The sequence below is a fragment of the Takifugu rubripes genome, chromosome 9, assembly GCF_901000725.2.
Source record: "Takifugu rubripes chromosome 9, fTakRub1.2, whole genome shotgun sequence".
Taxonomy (NCBI): domain Eukaryota; kingdom Metazoa; phylum Chordata; class Actinopteri; order Tetraodontiformes; family Tetraodontidae; genus Takifugu; species Takifugu rubripes.
This window is the reverse complement of record NC_042293.1, coordinates 8,674,458-8,695,089: the sequence shown is the minus strand read 5'-3', so window position 1 is coordinate 8,695,089 and position 20,632 is coordinate 8,674,458. Positions and strand designations below refer to the sequence as shown.

Below are 20,632 nucleotides of genomic sequence, written 5' to 3'. Positions count from 1 at the left end.
CTGTTACAAGTTATCATTACAAACAGCTCAATTGTGTTTTCGTTTGACTACAGTAAAACAGCAAAGCCTTGAGGAGCAAAAAGAACATCAAGCTGATGCGTAAATAATGTCAGTAAAATGTAGCTCGGTGCTTTTTATAGCAACAACCCGTTAGCTGTAAGACCTAAAACCACTGAAATCTACCCATCTTTCTGTTTGTTATCCACCACTGTGTAATGTACACATTTTAGCGGAAGTGACAGCGCCACAGGCCCTGAGGGTACAATTGTGGTCACCAGGCTACGGGCCTGTCGCAGCCTGACATTTGCCAGCAGGTTCAGTTCTTACAGAAAGATCCAAACGGGATCAGCAAAGGATTCTGTGCGATCAAACGAAGCATTGGAAACATTTCTTTTGCAGGACTCACGTCATTTTTGGTGGAACGCTGCTGAATTGCTCCTGGTAAAAGACAATAGCAGCACCTGCAGCTCTGCTCGAGTCTGTGTTTGACCGCTGACAGTCTGACAGACGTTCCTACCTGCCTTTTTTTGCAGCTAGCACAACCTGGCATCCCCCCATCATTCACCACGCTCTGCAGCCTGTATCATGTGCTCCACCCCTTCTTTGTCATGTACTCAGTGCAAAGACGGAGAGACGCGTTAACTGTCACAAGAGTCGTACTGACTGACTGGCAACTATTGGTGAGACTTACAGGGGAACTGAATAAGAGGCTCCCACCACTGTCCCCAGTATTGTTAGACTGAAGGAGGGAACCTAATAATTAAAGTTTAGTAGAATGACGAGAGCGTTTCAGTCTAAACTCTGAGCCATCAACATTGGGGGGTTTCTGTTTCAGGCCGACTGTTGCTGCCTTCGCCTGTGTCGCTGACGTCACCAGCCTGATGTTAATCTGCACTGCCTGAAATCGATCTGGCTGATTTGAAGTCACTTGCGCCTAAATGTTTATTTTAAATAAAAATGTATACACTGAGAAATGTAGATTCGTGTAAAAATGTAAAATGAAGGAAAAGAAATGACTAATATGTGGATAAACCAGTCGTTGTTCTGGGGTCACAGAGGTCACTGCCCCAGTGGAGAGAGGCGGTAATGCACCCTGGACAGGTCTGTCCCAGCACCTCCTCAGTGACATCTGCTAACCCGTCCAACTTTCCTTTTAAGCTTTCTCAGCCTTTAACTAACTCATCTGAGCCTCTCTTTGTGTCCAGGAGTCAGACTGAGAGTCATTCTTTGAATGAGGACTTGAAACAAATAAATGCACCGCGGGACATCTCACCTGTCCCCCACACATTCAACAGAACGCAGCTGTAAAGGTCGGCGCTCCTGTGATCTCTCGCACGCTCCTGTCGCCTCCGGGTTTCCCGTCTCGTCTCACTTTCAGAAATGCACCATAACGAGAAGGAAAGAATCAACGGCGGGTTTGAGCGGCTGTCGCAGGAAGGCCCGAGCGGCTGATTGACCAAGCGGCCGTGGTGTCCACACAGGACAATTTCATCCCTCATGGGGGGATTGGTTTTGTGACTGAAGTGGCCGAACTCCCAGGTGGCGGTATTGATGTGGTCAGATGGACGGGGCGGTGTTTACGCGGCCTCCTGCCTCTGCATCCACCGTGGCCTATTAAGACCCTCTCCTCCTGACGCCCGGGTAATGGCCTGTCTGTGCACGGTAATCAGACACACGCGCACGGACACACCGACTGTAAAACGCCATCAAAATCAGACACCCGGACAAACACACACACACACAAACGCTGAGCCACATCGACACAGCTGCAGTCATTATTCAGAGGGTGGGGGGTCGTCGGGGGGGTGAGAAACAGAGCCACGACGTCTCGTGCGCGGCGTGCGTCAGAGGGAATTATGTCTGCAACAAATTCCATAAGCCATCAATCCCAGCCAGGGCGGCCTCGTTGGGCTCAGCCTTTTATATGCGATTTGCGTCCAATTTGCTTTTTATTTGCACCAATAAGCAATTTTCAATGGGGACGTCTCGTCCTCTGTTCTCTGTCTATCGTCCTCTGCTGTCTCCTTTACTCTGCAATCTGGGCCTCACGCATCTGACAACGGGGCCAACTCTGACAATTAAGGACTTTATCGCTGTCATGGGGGCCAGGTATCGTCTACCAACACACCTGCGCTGAGGAAACATCTAAACTGGTCCCCCAGGTCGCCCCAACGCCTCCAAGAACGGACTCGAAACTGACAAGCTGGAAATATAGTGGAGAAAATCCAGATAATGGAAGTCAATAATATAATCCTGTTGCTTTTCCTTCTCTATAAATATTATTATATTCAGTCTTGAGCATTAGGGATTAGTGGAATCGTCCTCTCTGTAACTTTACAGCGTCGTGTCGACATCGAGTCCAGCCTAAAAGTGTCTCAAACCGCAGCAAGAACCACATAAATAGGTGCTAAACGCTCAATATGTCCAGATTGTTTTGTATAAATCTTGAACACATCGATTTTTGCACCCGTACGGATGTTCCGGACCAGATGAAGGAGGAAGACTTAGGTGCGGTTGGGCCTCCAGGGGCCTCCGGGCCACTGGACGACAGGGGCCCATTAAGGAAAGGTAAATTCAATCAGTAGTCTTCCAGCCACGCTGCCGTGCGCTACTGCTGCAGGGCGTAATGGTCGAGGTCACAGCATCACGCTACCTCCTTGACCCCTTCGTGAGGGGGGGACTTGAACGTCACAAACGCTGTTTTAAACTCAAGATTCGTCTCAGAGCAGATCCTGACTGAATACAGGATTCTTTTGAGAGAAATACGTTTATTTGTAATAATTCTGTTAGCGGGACTCAGACCACTTCAAATGATCGATGGGTTCATCGATGATGAACAAATAACTGGCGAATTTACCCTCAGCTGCAAACGGGACGCTCACAGCAGATGGATGGATGCATCCGGACCTCATCGGGACGAGGATGTGACATTAAAAGAAGCAGCAGACAGGACAGGAAACATGATGGTTTAAAAAAAGCGGCTTCTTTATGGACGGGATCTCTTCAGGCCTGGTCCAGGGCGACAGCACGGCCGTGGGTGTCTGCACGGACCATTGAGCATCAATCCCACCAACCCACTTTGTGCCGCGCGCGTCAAATTACGCATGTAGATGGAGGCGGCGGAGGGGCGCTCTGGCTCGGCGTGATGAGTCGTTAGAGCTGACACCAAAACAACGGCAGTCATCACAGCCACAGGTGCTCTGCACGCAAATACAGATTTATGTGGGTCCAACGCTCCTGCAATAATTAAGTTGTGCTGCTTCTGACAACTTTAAGGTGCTTCTTGTCACATTTCCCGCCACACATGTTTGAGACAGCGCCCAGATTATCGTTCTGCAGCGACGGCGACAGAATGATATTCTAGATTAAACTAGAGGCCTGTTACATTTTTGGTTTCTATGGGCTGAAAGGAAAATATATCATCAGATGTACCTGAGAATTTCAGTCTTTTATTAAATCACACAAAGGTTAAACAGCCTGAAAAAGTCTGAGAATTAGAAGAAAAATATGAAAATGCAAATATTTCAGTGCTGGGATTGTGGAGTCCGCTCTCAAATACAGGTGAGGCAAAATGGTGAGATACCACATAAGAATAGACAGATACACACGCTGAACAAGAAAAGAAGGGACAGTTATAGAAAATGTGTCCAAAAATTTAAAAAAAAAACAAGAAAGAACTGAATTTTATCACACCACAACAGTTTTCTACAGCAGCGAGCTGATGTACCGTGGGGGTGTTTACCCAACAATGCTATGACAAATGGTGAATTTATTTTGCGTTTCCTCTTCTCATCATCACCCAGATGAGTCAAATGATTCCCACAAAGGTGTCCGGCATTGTTGACCAGCCAGGGGGAGAGAAAAAAAAACATGGAGGATGGCGAATAATAGCCCAGCTGGTCTCGCTATAGTTGTAATTAGCCCGTCCAACGTCCCAACAATTATGCGGGAACAAGCAGACACTCACAATGCCACAATGCTGCCACTGAATCCATACATAATTGTTATAATTATCAGTGTGATGTCATCCAGAGGAGAAGGTGGAATCAAATAAACACAGAAGGATGAGTGACAGAGAGGCATCACCTCCAGCTCGGCTAGCTCGGATACCTGCTACGAGCTTTAGTGGAGGTCTGGTGGCTCGTGACAATCAGGCCAGGGTCCAGTGGGAGAGGACATTGGTCTGCTGAACTGGAAAAAACGCTCCATTCAAGTTATTTCCATGTTTAAGGGGCATTTACGGCCGTCGATTCAAGAAAACTTAATGTAATATTTACATAAGGGCCACAAAGTTAGTGTAGGGTTCAGCTCCACCTCAGGCCTTTCACAGTGGAGATGTTGTTACACTGAGACAATGATGTTTGGGTGTGTGTGTGTGTGTGTGTGTGTGTGTGACCTCTGACCTCTCTCAGTGGTTTCTGGGATAGACCCCAACACCCTCTGTGACCCTGATGAGGATGCAACACCTCTAATTAGAAGAATATTAGCTCTTATTTTGGGATTTGAATCAGATTTGTGTTGCTATGTTTGTTCCCATGTCTTTATTTTGAGAGAACCCATGAAAGCAAAACAGGCGGAGAAGCGGGAAAGCTTTGTCTCGGGTGACTTCAGTCGTTATCGGCCGCGATCTTGATCAAGCAGGGAAACAGACGTTTGGGTGGAAGAGGAGCGGCGGCACTGGCTTGTCTCCATCCAGGCTCAACGTAGTGCTGACTCACTCCTGCTCAGGTCCTTCCCCCATCCACAAGAACAGGTTTCAAAAGGCAGATCATTTCATGCTCTTTCAGCCCAACTTGGTTGTCTTAACACATCAAAAAACCCACAATTTATCCTTATCTGATCGGCACTTGCACAGCATGGATCGAACAGACCATAAAATTGATAATTGTTTTAAATGTCAAGCTTCCATCTGGTGTTCAGGCACTAGCAAAAAAAAGGTCAATAAGTAATTTTTCCTTTATTCCTTATTTCAGACTGATAAATGCCAAAGTTCCGCCCGCTCAATCTCACATCCCACTTAAAAATAGGTCACCTAAAAGAAAAGGCTTCATTTCTTAAGATCCTTTGCTTCTTTACTGGGTTTCCATGCAGAAATCAGGCGGACACAAGGTGGAGATGTGGCATTGTCTGTTTGCTTTATCATTCTTTCTCCGCATTCACCCTCTGTTGTCCCTCAATAAAGGACGAGGCAGCCGCTGTCGGTGCCCAGGGCTACATCAGTGCTCTTTAACATTTCCAGCCTGAGCGCCCAGGTTCGGGGAGAGAGTCACAATGGGTTCCATTTGCCTCCTCTGCACCTTTGCGAGGTTGCGGCTGTGGCAGCATGTGACCAGAGGTGCATTGATAATCCGTTTACCTCTGCTCGCCCCGGGTCACAGTACATCACTTCACAATCACGTTAACCAGCGCGGTCAGGGACCAAATCCACACAGATTCACTTGATGTGGTTGTTAAATGGGATAAGAGAGAGACCCCGCCAGGAAAACAACGCGCTCTTCTCTCGTTCCTTTTCAGGTGCGTGCGCTTTTTTTCTTTCGCTGTTAATGCTATAAAGAGCTGTGGGGATGCGAGTGAACTGATAAAGGGACTTAATTTTGCACAGATGACTTTTCCCCCGATCTAACCTTTGTGTAAACCCCGAGGACAAACCTCGGATTAAACCTTAAGTTGAATATGACAAGTGCGTCCAACGCAACTTCGCCTTTTACGTGTCTGCGTGCGTAAAAGGTCATTTATAGATACACGGTCAACTCAGGATGTGTCTGATTCGAAGCATTGATTGATAAGAGCGAGATTAGCGTGCGTGACGTCAGAACCTGCAAACAAATGACCCCATAAAAAGAGCAAACCTGTGCGGGGAGACAAGAAAAGCGCCTTGCGCGCCGCACGGACACAGTAGAGACCAGAGACTCCTCCGTGACTCCTCTCACAAAGGCACCCCAGAAGACATCGAGATGCCCCAGTCCAGCGGCTCCACGTCCTCCACAAAGAGCATCCGCAGAGCTCCGTCCGAGCTGGAGAGATCGGACTCAGTCACGGTCAGTTTAGAATCAGGTTTGGAGAGAATTTCCCGAGCGTTGCCCAGAGAGCTGCTGGTGTGGCGCACGGAAAGATTTGGCAGGTTAAAATTACAAGTTTCGTATTGAATGATAACCAGACGGACACAGAATAAATGCTTAAATTAGCCACAAGTGTGTCTTAAGGGAGTTTGCCGCATGTTTGTTTTCTATGCGCTGTTTCCTTTGTGCGCATTTAATGAAAACGCATCGATTCGAAACTGCCTCTGTGTCTGTGTACTGGCATTGTCTTTAAATAAAGTCAGTAAGGTCACAGTCGGTCATTCTCCAATTTTAACAGTCTCAGCGATTCCTTGGCCGCCGTCAAAGCTTGATCGAGGACGCGCGCAAAGAGAGGGAAGCGGCGGCCGCAGCGGCGGAGGCGGCGGAGGCCAGTGAGCAGATCGTGTTTGAGGAGGACGACGGGAGAGCTCTTCTCAACATTTTCTTCACTTTGAGGAACACCAAAACACCCGCGTTGTCCCGCACTCTCAAAGTCTTCGAGGTACGATTCTCGACTGTCATTATCTGTTTGTGCGAAGAAAATAAGATCCAGCAGTTCGACCTCCGGTTCTTAATCGTTTATTTTATTTTCATTTATAGCATTTTCATAATCTTCAGATTCTGAAAAATACCACCGTGGTCCAACTTCAACAGATATTTAATTTGGTTTTAGACTTTAGATTATTATTTTTTTTTTTTTGTTTTAGACATTTGAAGCAAAAATTCATCATCTGGAGACGCGTCCATGCCCGAAGCTGAAGGACAGCCTGGAGGGCCTGGAGTACTTCGTCCGCTGCGAGTTGCACCTGTCAGACGTCAGCACCCTCATCGGCTCCCTCAAGAGGAACGCGGAGGACGTAAAAACCACCAAAGAAGTCAAATGTAAGCGCGTCCCCCGCTTTGACAAACACATCTGGAGCGCGTCAAAGTGCGCAGAAGAAGAACCAAAACTGCACTGACGCGTCCATTTGCTCTCTTTCTAGTTCACTGGTTCCCAAAGAAAATAGCTGATTTAGACAAATGTCATCATCTGGTCACAAAATTTGATCCAGATCTGGATCAGGACCATCCTGTAAGTAATGGGTTTTCTAGCAGCGAATGATGGAAACCAGCCCTCATTTCTGGGATGGTTTTTGTCGTGCGTATGACCAGTATGCACCATGACAGAGAATGTAATCAGAGTGTGACATCCTGAATCTGAACAGGGCTACACGGACGCGGCTTACAGGCAGAGGAGGAAAATGATCGGAGACATCGCCTTCAGATACAGAAAGTAAGACCGTTGCTGTCGGTAGAAACAGACCCAAAACACAGATAAACGCATCCGTCCTGATATCTGATCTCTGTGCTCAGCGGGGAGCCGATTCCCAGAGTGGAGTACACAGAAGAGGAGATCGGAACATGGTGAGAAACGCAGTCAACCCGAGGGCGGCTCTGAAATCTGCATTTACCCATCAGGCATGAAGATATCAGCCCGACCATCCGTCTGTTTCAGTGCTACAACGTCCGCCCTTACCTTTTATTTCGCACCATTAGCCACAGGCGAAGGCACCGCAGCTGTGCTCAACCTCTCTTTCCCACTTCTAATTGGCCCAAAATGACAAAGATTTAAGCATCGCTGGTGGTCAAAGCCATCTGAACAATGTAAAAATGCACAATATAATTTGTGAATGCGTTTGGAAAAAGTCATTTAAATGGCATTTGCACTGATGTGTGGAGAGAAAGGGCAGTGACATGGCAGTTTAGTTGTTTGAATATATTTACAGTGGTTTTGTCACACAGGCGGGAAGTCTACTTGACTCTGAGGGACTTGTACGCTACCCACGCCTGCAGCGAACACCTTGAGGCCTTCCGGCTGCTGGAAAAGCATTGTGGGTACAGTCCGGACAATATTCCACAGCTGGAGGATGTGTCATGCTTCTTGAAAGGTAACGACAATCATGAAATGCTTCAAATGCCAATAGGGATAGCAATTATTTATTCTATGTTGATCTCTCACTAACCCCCCCCCCCCCCCCCCCCCCCCCCCCCCCCCCCACACACACACACACACAGAGCATACAGGGTTCATACTCCGTCCAGTAGCAGGTCTACTCTCAGCCAGAGATTTCCTGGCCAGTTTGGCATTCCGAGTGTTCCAGTGCACCCAGTACATCCGACACGCGTCCTCCCCCATGCACTCCCCAGAGCCGTGAGTACAACCCCGATTCCTTGTAATAATAAATGTGCTGACAGTGCACGTGAAGGTCAAAAGCACAGAATTAAAGAGGACAATTCTATTTGTCCTTAGCGACTGCGTCCACGAGCTGCTGGGTCACGTCCCCATGCTGGCCGACAGCACCTTTGCCCAGTTTTCCCAGGTGAGGGGAGGATGCAGAGCAATATGTTCCCTCAGGCTCAGTTATTTTCCTTTGATAACTCTGCATGGATTCATCTACCACAGAGCCTCGGACTCGCATCACTCGGTGCCTCTGATGAAGACATTGAAAAACTGTCCACTGTGAGTTCCAACAGCAGCACTGGTGCAGTAACGGGACTTAATATGGGAATAATTCAGTTGCAGAGATGTATTATTATTGCTATTCTTGTTATTATAGTTGTAACTGAGTAGCTGATTTTAAAAAAAAATTAAAGGCCATTGATGTAGACCTGCTTTAATGTTATATTTTAATTTTAAGTGCTGTCAGTAAGGTTATTATACAGAATAAAATGATATTATTTTCCTTAAATTTGGGCCACATGTTTTAAAGACTGTCACTTTTATTGGAATCAACAGTTTTCAGTAAAGCAAAATACAGAAATAGTCCAAATCCTGGGGGAAAAAACAAAAACCCCGGTTTCATGTAATAATACTGGTCTGTGTGTCTTCCTGTCAGCTGTACTGGTTCACCGTGGAGTACGGCCTGTGTAAACAGAACGGCGAGGTGAAGGCTTACGGTGCAGGGTTACTCTCCTCTTACGGAGAGCTGGTGGTGAGTCCGTGTTTGATCCCCTTGAACCTGTCGCCTCGGCGCTGCGCTAACGCTCCATCCTGTCACTCGAACGGCAGCACTCGCTCTCTGATGAACCCGAGGTGCGAGAGTTTGACCCCGATGCCGCGGCCGTGCAGCCGTATCAGGACCAAACGTACCAGCCGGTCTACTTCATCTCCGAGAGCTTTGCAGATGCTAAAGAGAAGTTCAGGTACTGACCCTCGCGTGGAAAACATAGATGCCAAAAAACAGAGGGATGATGGGTTACGTGAGAATAATTCAGAGAGCTGCCGGACAGAGAGGGCTGCTACTGATGCAGCTTTCATACCAAAGTCAAAGGCAGCAACTTTTATTTGGCAAACACATCAAATGCAGTCCTGCAGAAGCAGCTTCAGTGAGTGTTTTTACAGTATTTAGTCTCCAGACAAACCCAGCACAGTGGCTGGAAAATAGAACTTAGCACCAGACTTCTGGCATCTTCGTCCTCTTTTTATGTTTTATGTGTTTATATGTCTGACCTCTGCCTGCATCTTTCCTAAGGAGGTACGTGGCCGGTATCAAACGTCCCTTCTCGGTTCGGTTTGATCCTTACACCACCAGCATCCAGGTGCTGGACAACCCCCTGAAGATCCAGGGAGGCCTGGAGTGTGTGAAGGATGAGCTAAAGATGCTGGCAGACGCCCTCAGTGTTCTGTCCTGATGGCCGACACCGTGCGCCTCCTCCCTCCGTTGCTCTGCCGCTTGTGACGACACTCATATATGTTCAGCTTTCTGTGCTGTATCTCCACTTCTGGCGCCGCTTCTCATCAGTTGTTGCTTGTGTGGCACTCTGGTTGTTTCAGGCAGGTAAAATAGGAATATTTGCAGTGCTGCAGTGCACCCTTTCCAAAGATTGAACACTCATTTAGATCGGAGGTTTGGTTCCGATGCAGTTTATCTGACTGTTTTTTGTTTGTTTGTTCGTTTTGTCCACATCTGAACCAAAATCAATGAAAAGAGTAATTGTTGATGAATATAATGTTATAGGATTTTAATTATATGATATATGATTTTTTGCAGCATGAATTGTAAATTTACAATTAATTTCATTTTCTCTGTAAGAATGTACTGTTGAATAAAACAATCTGATAAACAGATGGATGGCAACAATTGTGATGCCTACATTATTTTAAACAGTTTATCTTTTATCAGTTATACTGATAGATGAACTGGGTCTGGCTGATTTGATGTTACCTCAGACTACCACCAGAGGGCGCACTCCACTAAAGCAACACGCCATGAAACCCTGAAGGTTCAAAAGAATTAAATCTATTTCCATCATTAGCTCTTTCCCTGCTCTTTCCCTGAACTGTATTTGCTACTTTATTGTTCTGGGGGAAAAAAATCACTTCAATTCTTAAAAAATTCCAATTTTTAATTAAATGATGGAACGCTTTTTGTCGTCCACACGAGAATCCAGAAAAATAAAAATAAAAATAAATAAACTCTGCTTTTTCATAGCAGTTAACAAACCAAATAGGCGCGTTTGTGAAGGTCTGTCCTTGTCCCCAGGTGAGAGGACCAGCGTCCTGCTGAGACAAACAAATAAAGGTTAGCCTCTTTCACCGCTAGGTGTCAGTGTAGGTCTGAAGACGAACACAGTTTTACCTTTTGTAAAGACACCCGCTTATAGTTTTAAATAAACATCGGATTTCATGTAAATCTCCATTTCTGCATATGAGTTTAGAATGGCATTTCGTGTTGTGCTCTTCCACTTTCTTAGTTTTGTCATTTTGTGAGTTGACACTCTTTGTCAGGAAAAAGAGCCTCGCACCTTCTGCAGCGGTCAGTCTTCCTCCCCACCACCACCACCACCTCCACCACCACCTCCACCTCCTGTCAGTGCTGGCTGAGAGTTGAAGTAAGCAGCCATCCCTCGGCTGCCAGGCAAATGTGACCCCGGTGACTAACATCAGCACCGGAGCGATCCGGGGACCTCTGCCGCAGCGTTTCAACTCTGGATGTTAATCCTAATTACAGCAGGGCGGAGACACTGACATTTTTCTTGGAGTCTGAGGAATTACGTCTATTCTTGGTCAGTCTGCGTCCCCTGTGTAAACATTGTGATTGTAGGTTACAGTGCGTAAACGTGGAAAATGCCTATGGAATTGTTCCATATCCCCCCCTCTCTCTCTCTCCCGTTAAGCACTTTTCCATAAAACGTTTTTGGTCCAGTTTTCTTTTCTTTTTTTTACCAGTCACGAAGGAGGAGCGAAGGGGTGGGTCTAAGGGGCGTGTTTCGGTATAAAACACTTCTCCATCAGAAGTTTTGCCTGTCGCCTGGTTTGGGACAGCCTCTCATACATCATCTCTGTAGCCGCATCAACTGGGAAACTAACTTACCTGCAACCCCTCCGACCAAATCTCACCCCCCATCGTTGTGACTACTGCCAGCTGACATGGAGACCCAGCACAGAAACGCAGCCCCTTCGTTTTGCCACACCTGCCGGAGAACGGAGATCAGCATAATGAAGGTAACCAAAGGGCAGAGAAGCAGTTGCAGACTCTGTTGTGCTGTGCGCGTCTCTGAAAAACCCGCACAGCACAACAAAGGACGGATGCTTTGTTGTACTTGGACAGCGCACACGCACGATTACGCATGTTTCCCACCATTTTTTGTGTTCAATACGAGGAACCGGACGGCTCCTGGTTTGCAGGTAACAGCCAGTTGAAGGCGCGTGCGTGACACTGAGAGCGGGTGAAGCTGCGACATGTTTGTGCAACAAGTTAGCGGATTTAAGAGGGGAAGCCTGGTTTAGATGTGCGCTTTTGTCTCCAGTCTTCTGCCAACTGGATGGCGCGCCGTTCCCTGAACTCGGGTCTAACAGCAGGTCATGTTGTCGGCGACAGGGGGCTGTAGGCCTGAGGGTCAGTGAGCTCATCGCAGGGTGAGCAAGGGGAAAATATATGCTGAGTCTAGCGTTTCAGATAGTTAACTATCGAGCAGCCGGTCTTGCAACTTCTGGAGTTGTGTAATAGGCAGAAGGCCACATATAGCTCACCGGCTACTTTCTTTCTCCAGAATAAGCAGTTCTCATAGGTGAGAAACGACGTTTGATTTGCTGCTGTCTCTCCCGCATTACATCACTTGTTTTACGCGGAATTATCTTTTCTTTGCAAGTTAGTGGGCCAGTACAGAACCGCGCAGGAGCTGGAACACTGGAAACAGCGATCGCGAACGCGTAAAAGCGCATTCTTGCAGAGGCAACATCTGGCTGTCATTTAGCTGTTTTCTTCACACAAAAAAAAAAATTGTTTGCGTCATAATCATTGATTCAATCCTGGTCCTGATTTTCTGTTTCATTTGCTGGCCCGATGTTTTATTTCGTTTGTTGAATTTGCTTCTTTGTTTTTGTTCTGTTTTGTGCTGCAGGTCAAAAAGATGTCCTCGTCCAGCCACGCGCTGCTCTTTGCGCTGGCTCTGACGCTCTACGTTGTGGAAGTAACCTCGATAGAGACGCTGTGTGGGGGTGAGCTGGTGGACGCGCTGCAGTTCGTCTGCGAGGACAGGGGCTTCTATTTCAGTAGGTCCCCCACTTCGTCCTTCTCTCTTTTTTTTCCTTCCACCTCAGCGTCGTTGCGCGCTCCGCGTCCGCCTGCCTGTTGTTCGTTCGCGCACACATCTGTTTGGATAGCTGAAGCTGTCGCTCCGTCTGCGGCTGTGTGGAATGCGTGCTTGCTGTTTTCCTTTCTCACGCATTCACACGCGCGCTCACGCGCGCACACACACATTCATGCACACACTTCTGTCCAGCTGCGTGTCTGAAGAACCGGTCCCGGCTGCTCTGCTGAGTGTGCCAGTTCAGCCCAAAGCTCCTACCTCTCATTGCATATGAAAGGCCGGTGAGCCGTGAAGGCACACACGACTCATCCCGACACAATGGGCCGCTTGTTTACCAGTAAAGTAATAGCACCCCAAGAGGCATTCCAGTCACCTCAGCAGCAGTATTCCCAGGCCGGGCATCCACATTGATGAGTTAGGAGGGAGGGTTAGATGGTGGTGGGGGGAGGGGGGTGTTGTGCATGTGTGTGTGGGAGGGTTAAATGTCAGGTTAAGAGAATGGATCTTTAACCTCCATGCTAATGATGGCTCCCATCATACATTGCCATAATGGGAATGCTGGCTGCTGCTAACCCTTCCACGGATAAGGTCGCGTCCGTGCAGACTCACGATGTCACCTGTCACACACGGAGAAAAACAGCAGTGTGTGCCCCCCCCCCCCCCAGTTTCTATTCTCTCACTTTCCAGACTGTCCCGGAAGTCACAGAATCTTTTTATGCTGCTATCTTTCTTAGTGGGAATCTTTCTAACAAGAAAGGTCACTGTGAAATTTGGGACACCTCCTCCTCCCGCCTCATCATTCCTTTCTCAGATTCCTCGTCCTGAAATCGAATCGGCCTCCCCCTCCCCTGGGCTTCCCCTAAAGACTTCAAACGAGCTTTTTATCGGCCACGACCGCCAAACCTCCACACGCTCTGCCTCTTTGTCCTGCACCTTTTTACTGTGTCTTCCCTTTGTTTTGCTCCCGTCACACACCCTCTCTGCCCAGACCCCCTTTCTCTCCTTTTCCACATGTCTCCCTCTCTCCTACTCCCCCTCTCATCATTCTCTCCACCTCTGCTGACTTGACAAATTACAAGGTCAACGGAGACCCTACATTTTATGTATCTGTTCATGCAAAGGTGAACGCTCCGTCTATCCTCCTTTGGTGTCTGCGGCAGGGTGTTTACTTGTGTATTCACACATTAAAGGACTCCCAGATAGCAGTAATCAGATTATCCTCTCCAAACAAAAAGATTTGTTGCAGTTGGTCATAGATTTCTCTTATCCTCTTTGTTCTGCCGACTCCTGTGATTGTCCAACTAATCCCGTGAAAACAACCTAGATTCATTACTAATGCCGGGCGGTGATGTCAGACCTTTGCCGTTCCTCAACCCCCTTGTTGTGCTGTTCCCCAGGTAGGCCAACCAGCAGGGGCAGCAGCCGGCGCACCCAGAACCGTGGGATCGTAGAGGAGTGTTGTTTCCGTAGCTGTGACCTCAAACTGATGGAGCAGTACTGTGCCAAACCCGCCAAGTCTGAAAGGGACGTGTCGGCCACCTCCCTGCAGGTCATCCCCGTGATGCCCGCGGTGAAACAGGTACGTCCCGTACAGCCCGCCAGTATGGAAAAGGGCCCAGACGCCGCCTATCTGTCCGGCCATCTCTCATATCGTCAGTGTTTGAGCCTCGCCCCCATGCCCCCGATGCTGAGTCGAGTGTGAAATGCACGCAGGGACGGGTTTGACTTGTTAGCAACCGTTGGTAAACAGTCACCTTTCGGGCAGAAGTGCTGACCGCCGTGGAAAACATCAAGACAGTCGCGGCACATAACATTCAGGGAAAGGCAGAGTCATGCTCTCAGGCTGTGTGTGTGTGTGTAGGTGTGTGTGCGAGCGAGGCCATGAGATGGTGGAAGACTGCTGGTCCGCAACAGTGTGTTCTGACTGTGTGATTATTAGTCACGGAACAGCAAACCTTCTGAAACTGGCACGCATTTCGCTCCTAAAAAACACTTGACCCGTCCGACAGAGCTCCTCAGGAGCGTATGAAAACGCTCGTGGGGAAGCTTTTCGATGTGTTCACAAGATCCCCGTCTAGCTGCGTTCCAGAACATGCCTTCCAGAAAGGTGCCTTAGCTGTCCGCGCTCTGCGAGGAAACGCAGGCGGCTGATCCGAGATCGATGTAAACAGCAGAGCTAAATACATACAGTGAATAATGTGGCTTCTGTCTGAAGCGCAGAAAAGAGGGGCTGTTAGGGAATTAGTTGGGACATGTTCCATGTTGGTCTGGAACAGAGAGATCTGATGGGTACAGCCACTCTAAGGGCCAGCTGTTCTTAAGCTATTGAGAGGGCCTGGAGTGAATGAAGGGGGATAAACACCCCTCAAGTGGCAGGGCCAAAACAAGCCATTCAGATGGATCAGTGGCTGCTTGCGCATAAATTCTAGCTTTGCTGCTACCACTCCCACTTTGTCTCAATCCTGGTGCTCAGCACATCACCTAAACACTGTTTAGAGGAGATTCGTTGGTAGCGTGGGTACCGTGCGTGTCACTGCAGCCAGGCGGAGGTCTAGCGCGCTAACCGTGTTGACTCTCTGATAGTCTGTAAAAGAAAAAGGCTGGACTGGCCACTTGTTGACAGCTTCTTTCAGGCAAGGAAGCCAAAACAAGGGCAAGTCTGAGGCGAGGCGAGCCTGTTTTGACTTTCACAGCTATAAGAATGACACTTGATTTCCATTTGATTGGCTCAACAATGACTCGTTGTTTTCCCTCAAAATAAACCAGGCTTTCCTCCATTAATACGCACTTGCAAAGAGGCCTTATCACTTGGCATGAACTGACTCCCTCTTTTCCCTTTTTTCCCCACTCTGCTTTCGCCTGCACACCACAATAGGAAGTCCCGAGGAAGCAGCATGTGACCGTGAAGCATTCCAAATACGAGGTGTGGCAGAGGAAGGCGGCCCAGCGGCTCCGGAGGGGTGTCCCCGCCATTCTGAGGGCCAAAAAGTTCAGAAGGCAAGCGGAGAAGATCAAAGCGCAGGAGCAGACCGTCTTCCACAGGCCCCTGATCAGCCTGCCCAGCAAACTGCCCCCTGTTTTGCTCACCACGGACAGCTACATCAACCACAAATGAGCCCGCTGCCAGCCCTTTGCACAGACAAGAGTTTGGATGGAGAAAAAAAAAAGACTAGGGGATTATAGCTTTGTCTCTGACGTCATTTCTGTGGCAGTCCTCTTTGACCTCCCCTGCACTGTCCGAGCCCACCAGTCTCCCCCACCCCACTCCGCTCTCATCCACTACTTCCTGACCCCTTGGCCCTTTTTCTTACGCTCCCTCACCCCCCCCCCGGACTCAACCCACCCATACTCGTCCAGGACACAAACATGCCATCACATTCTTCCCGTCTCAACTCTTTTCTCTCTCTTTCAATCACCGACACAAAAGGCACAAAAGCAAACGATGAACACAAAGTTAACAATTTGGCTGAATGCAATTCAGGTGGACCCTTAGACGAAAAAGAAACGGGAAAGGAGGAAAGAAGATGAAAGAGATCGGTAGCTTGCAAGAGGATACGCAGCTCTGCGAATGTTTTTTTTTTTGCTCGGTTTTTTTTTTTTGGCTGTTGTGGGAAGACATCTGAAAGTGAAGAGCGGCTTGCATGAAAGAATCCATTCCACGTCATTTTTTTTTTCTTGAGGCAAAAAGAAAAAAGAAGAGAAAATCCTCTCGCTAGTTCTTCTTCGTATTAGTTTGCACCTCTACCTATAAAGGGACTTCCACACTGTAAGGAATTATTTTGTAAAATTAGATTCCTGTTCCAGCACCTTTTGATCACAAACAAAAAGGCAGAAAAGAGTCTGCAAAAATTGCACATTGCCACGGATTACGTCAAAGTAAAGAAAAAAAAATGGCACTATTTTTTTATGAACAATGAACGTGTAGCTTAAAAAAATGTCATGGTGCTAGCTTTGAGAATGGACTCAAAGAAGAGGTTGAAAAGCACGTTTCTTTTCCTTTGAATATTAAAACTTTCCGTTTTATGGAAAGTGTGACTTTAAAAGAATGGAAAATAAAGGATATGGGGGAGCTCCGGCAGTGGCAATATCAAGGGGGAGTGTCACTGGAGAAAGATGCAGGCTGCGTTGGCATCGAAGCTCACAGCGAGAGCTAGCGGCTGCTCATTACTAGCTCGCTGGTTCAAACGGCCAGGGGGGCCCGAGACCCAGTCCCCATTCATCCTGTCCTTCTGAGGCTGCGAGACACAGGGAGCAGTGCGGGGACGCCGGTGGGACACAGTGGGCTGTCTGGATTGGACGATACTACAGTTCTGGGACAGGACTTCCTGTTTGCCATGGCTTTGCAGATTTGCTCTGACAGGATGTAACATGGCATGGACAAAGAGCAAGTGGGATAACGATGATTCTATTTTTTTGTCTTTATTCTGTTTTCTTTTTTCATATCAGTGTCTCAATGAACAAAACAACAACAACAACAACAACAACAAAAGTGAGAGGAAAAGCCCATCAGTTTCTGGTACCGTGACATTCCTGTTTTTCCACGTTTTTCGGCTTTTTGTGTTTCCGTGGTTTATTGGTATGATGTTATTTTACAGTTTTAAAGAAAGGCACAAAATATCAAGTCAAAGGGAAAAAAACAGCAATAATGCCGACTAACATTTTATTTTATTGTATATCAGTAGTTTTCACATGCTTTTGCCTGAAAACAAATACTTGAATATATATGTATGTATGTATATGTATTATATAAATGTATATATACATATGTAGATATATATATATATATCTATATATGTATGTATGTATAGATATATAATTAGTTTCCAGGGACGTGTGTTATTTTCCTTTAGTCTGAGCTGTATCTTGCGTAATGAGCCGCCAAGCTTTTTTGTTTGTTTGTTGAAATACAAATAAGGGCACTGTATAAAGGCATTATTTATTTTGTTATAAAATATATTTGAAAAATTGGTCCAAATAATATACGTAGCACTGATGCTCAACTGACGGTTTTATTTTGTATGATCTCTGTATTCCAATTGGAGTTGTAAGGCTTTTTTTGTAGATGCTTTGTACCAAAAAATGTCTTTATTTCCCTTTTTTTTTGTCTGCCATAGTTACTTTAAATTAATAGTTGAATAGCAGCATATCCAGGATTGTTTAGGCATGTCATGCCACAGAAATAGGCACATACTCTGCGCGCATTGGTCTGCATGGACGTTCTGTCAGGGTCAGCTGTGAGGAGGAAAAACATCGACGCGTGACTTTATTATTGAAACTCTAGCTGTTCAACGTTGATTGTACTCGTATCCACTAGGTTTTCAATTTTTTTTTTTTTAAAGCCACTTTAGTATTGATGGCGGGGCGGGGGGGGCGGGGTGGGGGGGTGGTGGTGGCAGTCCTTCATTAAATCATGTCTTTCTACCTGTTCCTGATGCCTCCTGAGGAGCGTTTTTCCTACGTGCCAGTGCCACTGATGATGTCACGTGTTGGGTTTTGGGCTCGTGAGGACAGAGATGCCTGGTTAGCTGCAGGGTTTTAGCTCGTGTGTGACGAGGAGTGTGTGTGTGTTGATGCCTTAAACGTTAAAGGTAGTGATGTGGCCACCATCGAAGGGCACTGTCTGTCTGTCTGTCTGTCTGTCTGTCTGTCTGTCTGTCTGTCTGTCTGTCTAGACAGTGTCCTTCATCCTATGCATCAACATCCTGTTTTCTTTGCATGGCGAGATGCTCATCCTTGCTGTCCCCCCCTCGACACTCTTCTAATCATTCATCCATTATGCATTTGATGAAGGGCTATCAAGCTGAACCATTTCTCAAGCACTCAGGAAAAAAAAAAAGAAAATCAAAAACGACAACACGTAAAAACAATCCCTCTGAAGGAGAAGTGCTGAGTGCGCGTGATCGTTTGGTAGTAGAATTGTCCCCCTCCCGGGCTGTTATCGGCACCTGGCCGGCCACAGTGATGCAGCTCTCTGTGACACACCACTGAAGCCCATGTCAGAAACAAGGTAATCCTGTGCCACAGTGTAGTCTCCTCCTGTACTGAGTCATGCGTTGCCCATGAAATGGCGGCGTGATGGATAGCTGCCCTGCTGTGGCGGAGAGTCAAGTCAGTGCATCATATCTTCTTTCTGTAAGAGAGATCTCAATTATTAAGGCTGCGTCCTTTCGATAATTATATTCTACTTCAGTTGTGCAACAAAGCAGGCAGTGCAATTATTATTATTATTATTATTAATATTATTATTATTATTGTAATGTTATATTTTCTATTTTATTCTATATTTTCCTGCTAGGACTGCATTCATTCACTATTGTAATGGTCAAACAGGCTACTCTTGTGTTCTTATGAATGGCGTGAAAGACAACCACTTGTTCTCGCTGAATATGAAGAAATATCTTGCCGAGCAATGGCAACATGTTCTGTGTCAGTAGCTCACTCTGCCTGTGTGTATTTTATTGATTTAACTTCTGCACGCTAGAACGTCCGAAATGCACAATTCATGTACTTTCATTTTTAATATCAATAAAAACATTTTATTAATCAGACCAGCGTGAGACGAGTCGACCTTTGATTGCACCCTGACTAGCTGTTTCATTCCTCCTCTCCTCCGTCCCCCGCCGGCCATGTCTCTCCTCCTCTGTGATAGCGCACGGTTCCAAACGCAGAGTGACAAACAGGCTGCCCACAACTCCTCCATCCTTCCTGTGTTAAGCCTGACCCGTCTTTGCTGACACACCCATCTGTGCGTCCATCCCATCCTCCTCCTCCTCCGGCGGCCGGCTAACTACTGGAGCGGGCTGCTAAACTTAGCAACCGGCATGGCTGAAATTATCACATGCACGCTCTGAAAATGGCACAACCTTTCATTGTTGATGTGCGTGCGCGTACCCACCCAGATGGATTTACTGTATCTTTGTTCCCAGAATGGAACCGTTTTGGGCGCTGAGGTTATCTTGGTCCGACAGAGCTAACTGACTCTTCTGCTGGTGCTGTTTTAGCATCAAAGAGGTGCAGGCGGGGAGGCAGACGTCTCTTTCTGGCTTTGACCAAAAGCTCTGAATCACAGCGAGGATTTGACTGACCGATCGTCCGTCTCGGTCCAGTGTCCTTGGAGCCAGTCGGGTTCATAAATCACCCAATACATTGTAAGAACATTCATATTCATTTGTGATTTATTATTAAGAAAGCTTTTTTCCCTCCAGTTCCTATCCTGCGCTGATAAATGCATCAGCGGCTCGACGGCCGCGATTCGTCAGGGCTCCTCACAGGTGCGGCTGTCCCCCCCCCCCCCCCCCCACCCCGGCAGCCTGTTCCCTGCAGGCTTGAGAAGGGTGTGAATCTCTGGAGGTTGGTAATGAGATCAGGGACTCTTTGGTTCTCGGGGCTCGACACAACGCCTCCCTGTCTGACTGGGGGAAGTCTGGCGCGGCATAAATCAAGCAGGAACGGCCCAGGACACGGACCGGTTTCCCCGATTCTTGAGTTTGATGGTTACGTTGGTCAAAGCCCGTCAAGGCCATTAGAGGCGATACCACAGCGGCAGAAGCTAGAGACTCCATTTACTGTCTGAAAAACAGGGAAATAACGATGTAATTACATGCTCGAAAAGAGCTCATTGTCTTCCGCCTGTGGTATGTAAATGTTGCACGTACGTTAATGTAAACTATAGAAACAGCACAGAACTGCCACCCCGAACGAAACTGGTGGAACCAAAGGAACTCTTGCATCCCTCCCATCAGAGGCCTCCTGAAGTGCAGCGCATAGATGTGGGTGGCACAGCTCTCCCAGGCCTGACATTGGAAACTGCCAAAGAGCACACTAGAGTTAGTTGTGGTTGGCCGAATGCACGGGATGCATGTAAGGCCAGGCCAACTATTGAGGCAGGGTTTGGCAAGGATGCACCATCACAGCCCAGCGTGGCCACACAGGCCAATTAAGACAGGCCTTCCTCTCCTTTTTTCCCTCCCATCTCTCACTCTCTCTTTATCTTTCACTTT

General features: G+C 47.4%; 2 protein-coding genes across 2 annotated transcripts; both read left to right on the top strand.

The window, feature by feature from the left end:
* The first annotated feature begins 5,396 nt into the window (after window positions 1-5,396).
* th (tyrosine hydroxylase) lies at window positions 5,397-10,177 on the top strand. Its single transcript, XM_003967357.3, has 13 exons — window positions 5,397-6,038; window positions 6,358-6,561; window positions 6,767-6,941; window positions 7,043-7,131; window positions 7,265-7,332; window positions 7,413-7,463; window positions 7,842-7,987; window positions 8,115-8,250; window positions 8,350-8,419; window positions 8,503-8,559; window positions 8,936-9,031; window positions 9,109-9,242; window positions 9,572-10,177. Exons 1-13 carry the CDS (start codon window positions 5,955-5,957, stop codon window positions 9,729-9,731), a joined length of 1,470 nt encoding a protein of 489 aa, XP_003967406.1. The 5' UTR covers window positions 5,397-5,954; the 3' UTR covers window positions 9,732-10,177.
* A 1,151-nt stretch (window positions 10,178-11,328) lies between these two features.
* igf2b (insulin-like growth factor 2b) lies at window positions 11,329-19,180 on the top strand. The gene is made up of 4 exons (XM_003967358.3): window positions 11,329-11,544; window positions 12,444-12,594; window positions 14,030-14,211; window positions 15,508-19,180. The coding sequence occupies exons 1-4, from the start codon at window positions 11,470-11,472 to the stop codon at window positions 15,745-15,747; spliced, it is 648 nt and encodes a 215-aa protein (XP_003967407.1). The 5' UTR covers window positions 11,329-11,469; the 3' UTR covers window positions 15,748-19,180.
* The last annotated feature ends 1,452 nt before the right edge of the window (window positions 19,181-20,632 follow it).

Coding starts and splice junctions, on each gene's coding strand:
- th (XM_003967357.3), top strand. CDS start 5,955: ATGCCCCAGTCCAGCGGCTCCACGTCCTCCACAAAGAGCATCCGCAGA. Junction 6,039..6,357: donor AGAGATCGGACTCAGTCACG/GTCAGTTTAGAA, acceptor CAATTTTAACAG/TCTCAGCGATTCCTTGGCCG. Junction 8,560..8,935: donor ACATTGAAAAACTGTCCACT/GTGAGTTCCAAC, acceptor TCTTCCTGTCAG/CTGTACTGGTTCACCGTGGA.
- igf2b (XM_003967358.3), top strand. CDS start 11,470: ATGGAGACCCAGCACAGAAACGCAGCCCCTTCGTTTTGCCACACCTGC. Junction 11,545..12,443: donor CGGAGATCAGCATAATGAAG/GTAACCAAAGGG, acceptor TTTGTGCTGCAG/GTCAAAAAGATGTCCTCGTC. Junction 12,595..14,029: donor GGACAGGGGCTTCTATTTCA/GTAGGTCCCCCA, acceptor GCTGTTCCCCAG/GTAGGCCAACCAGCAGGGGC.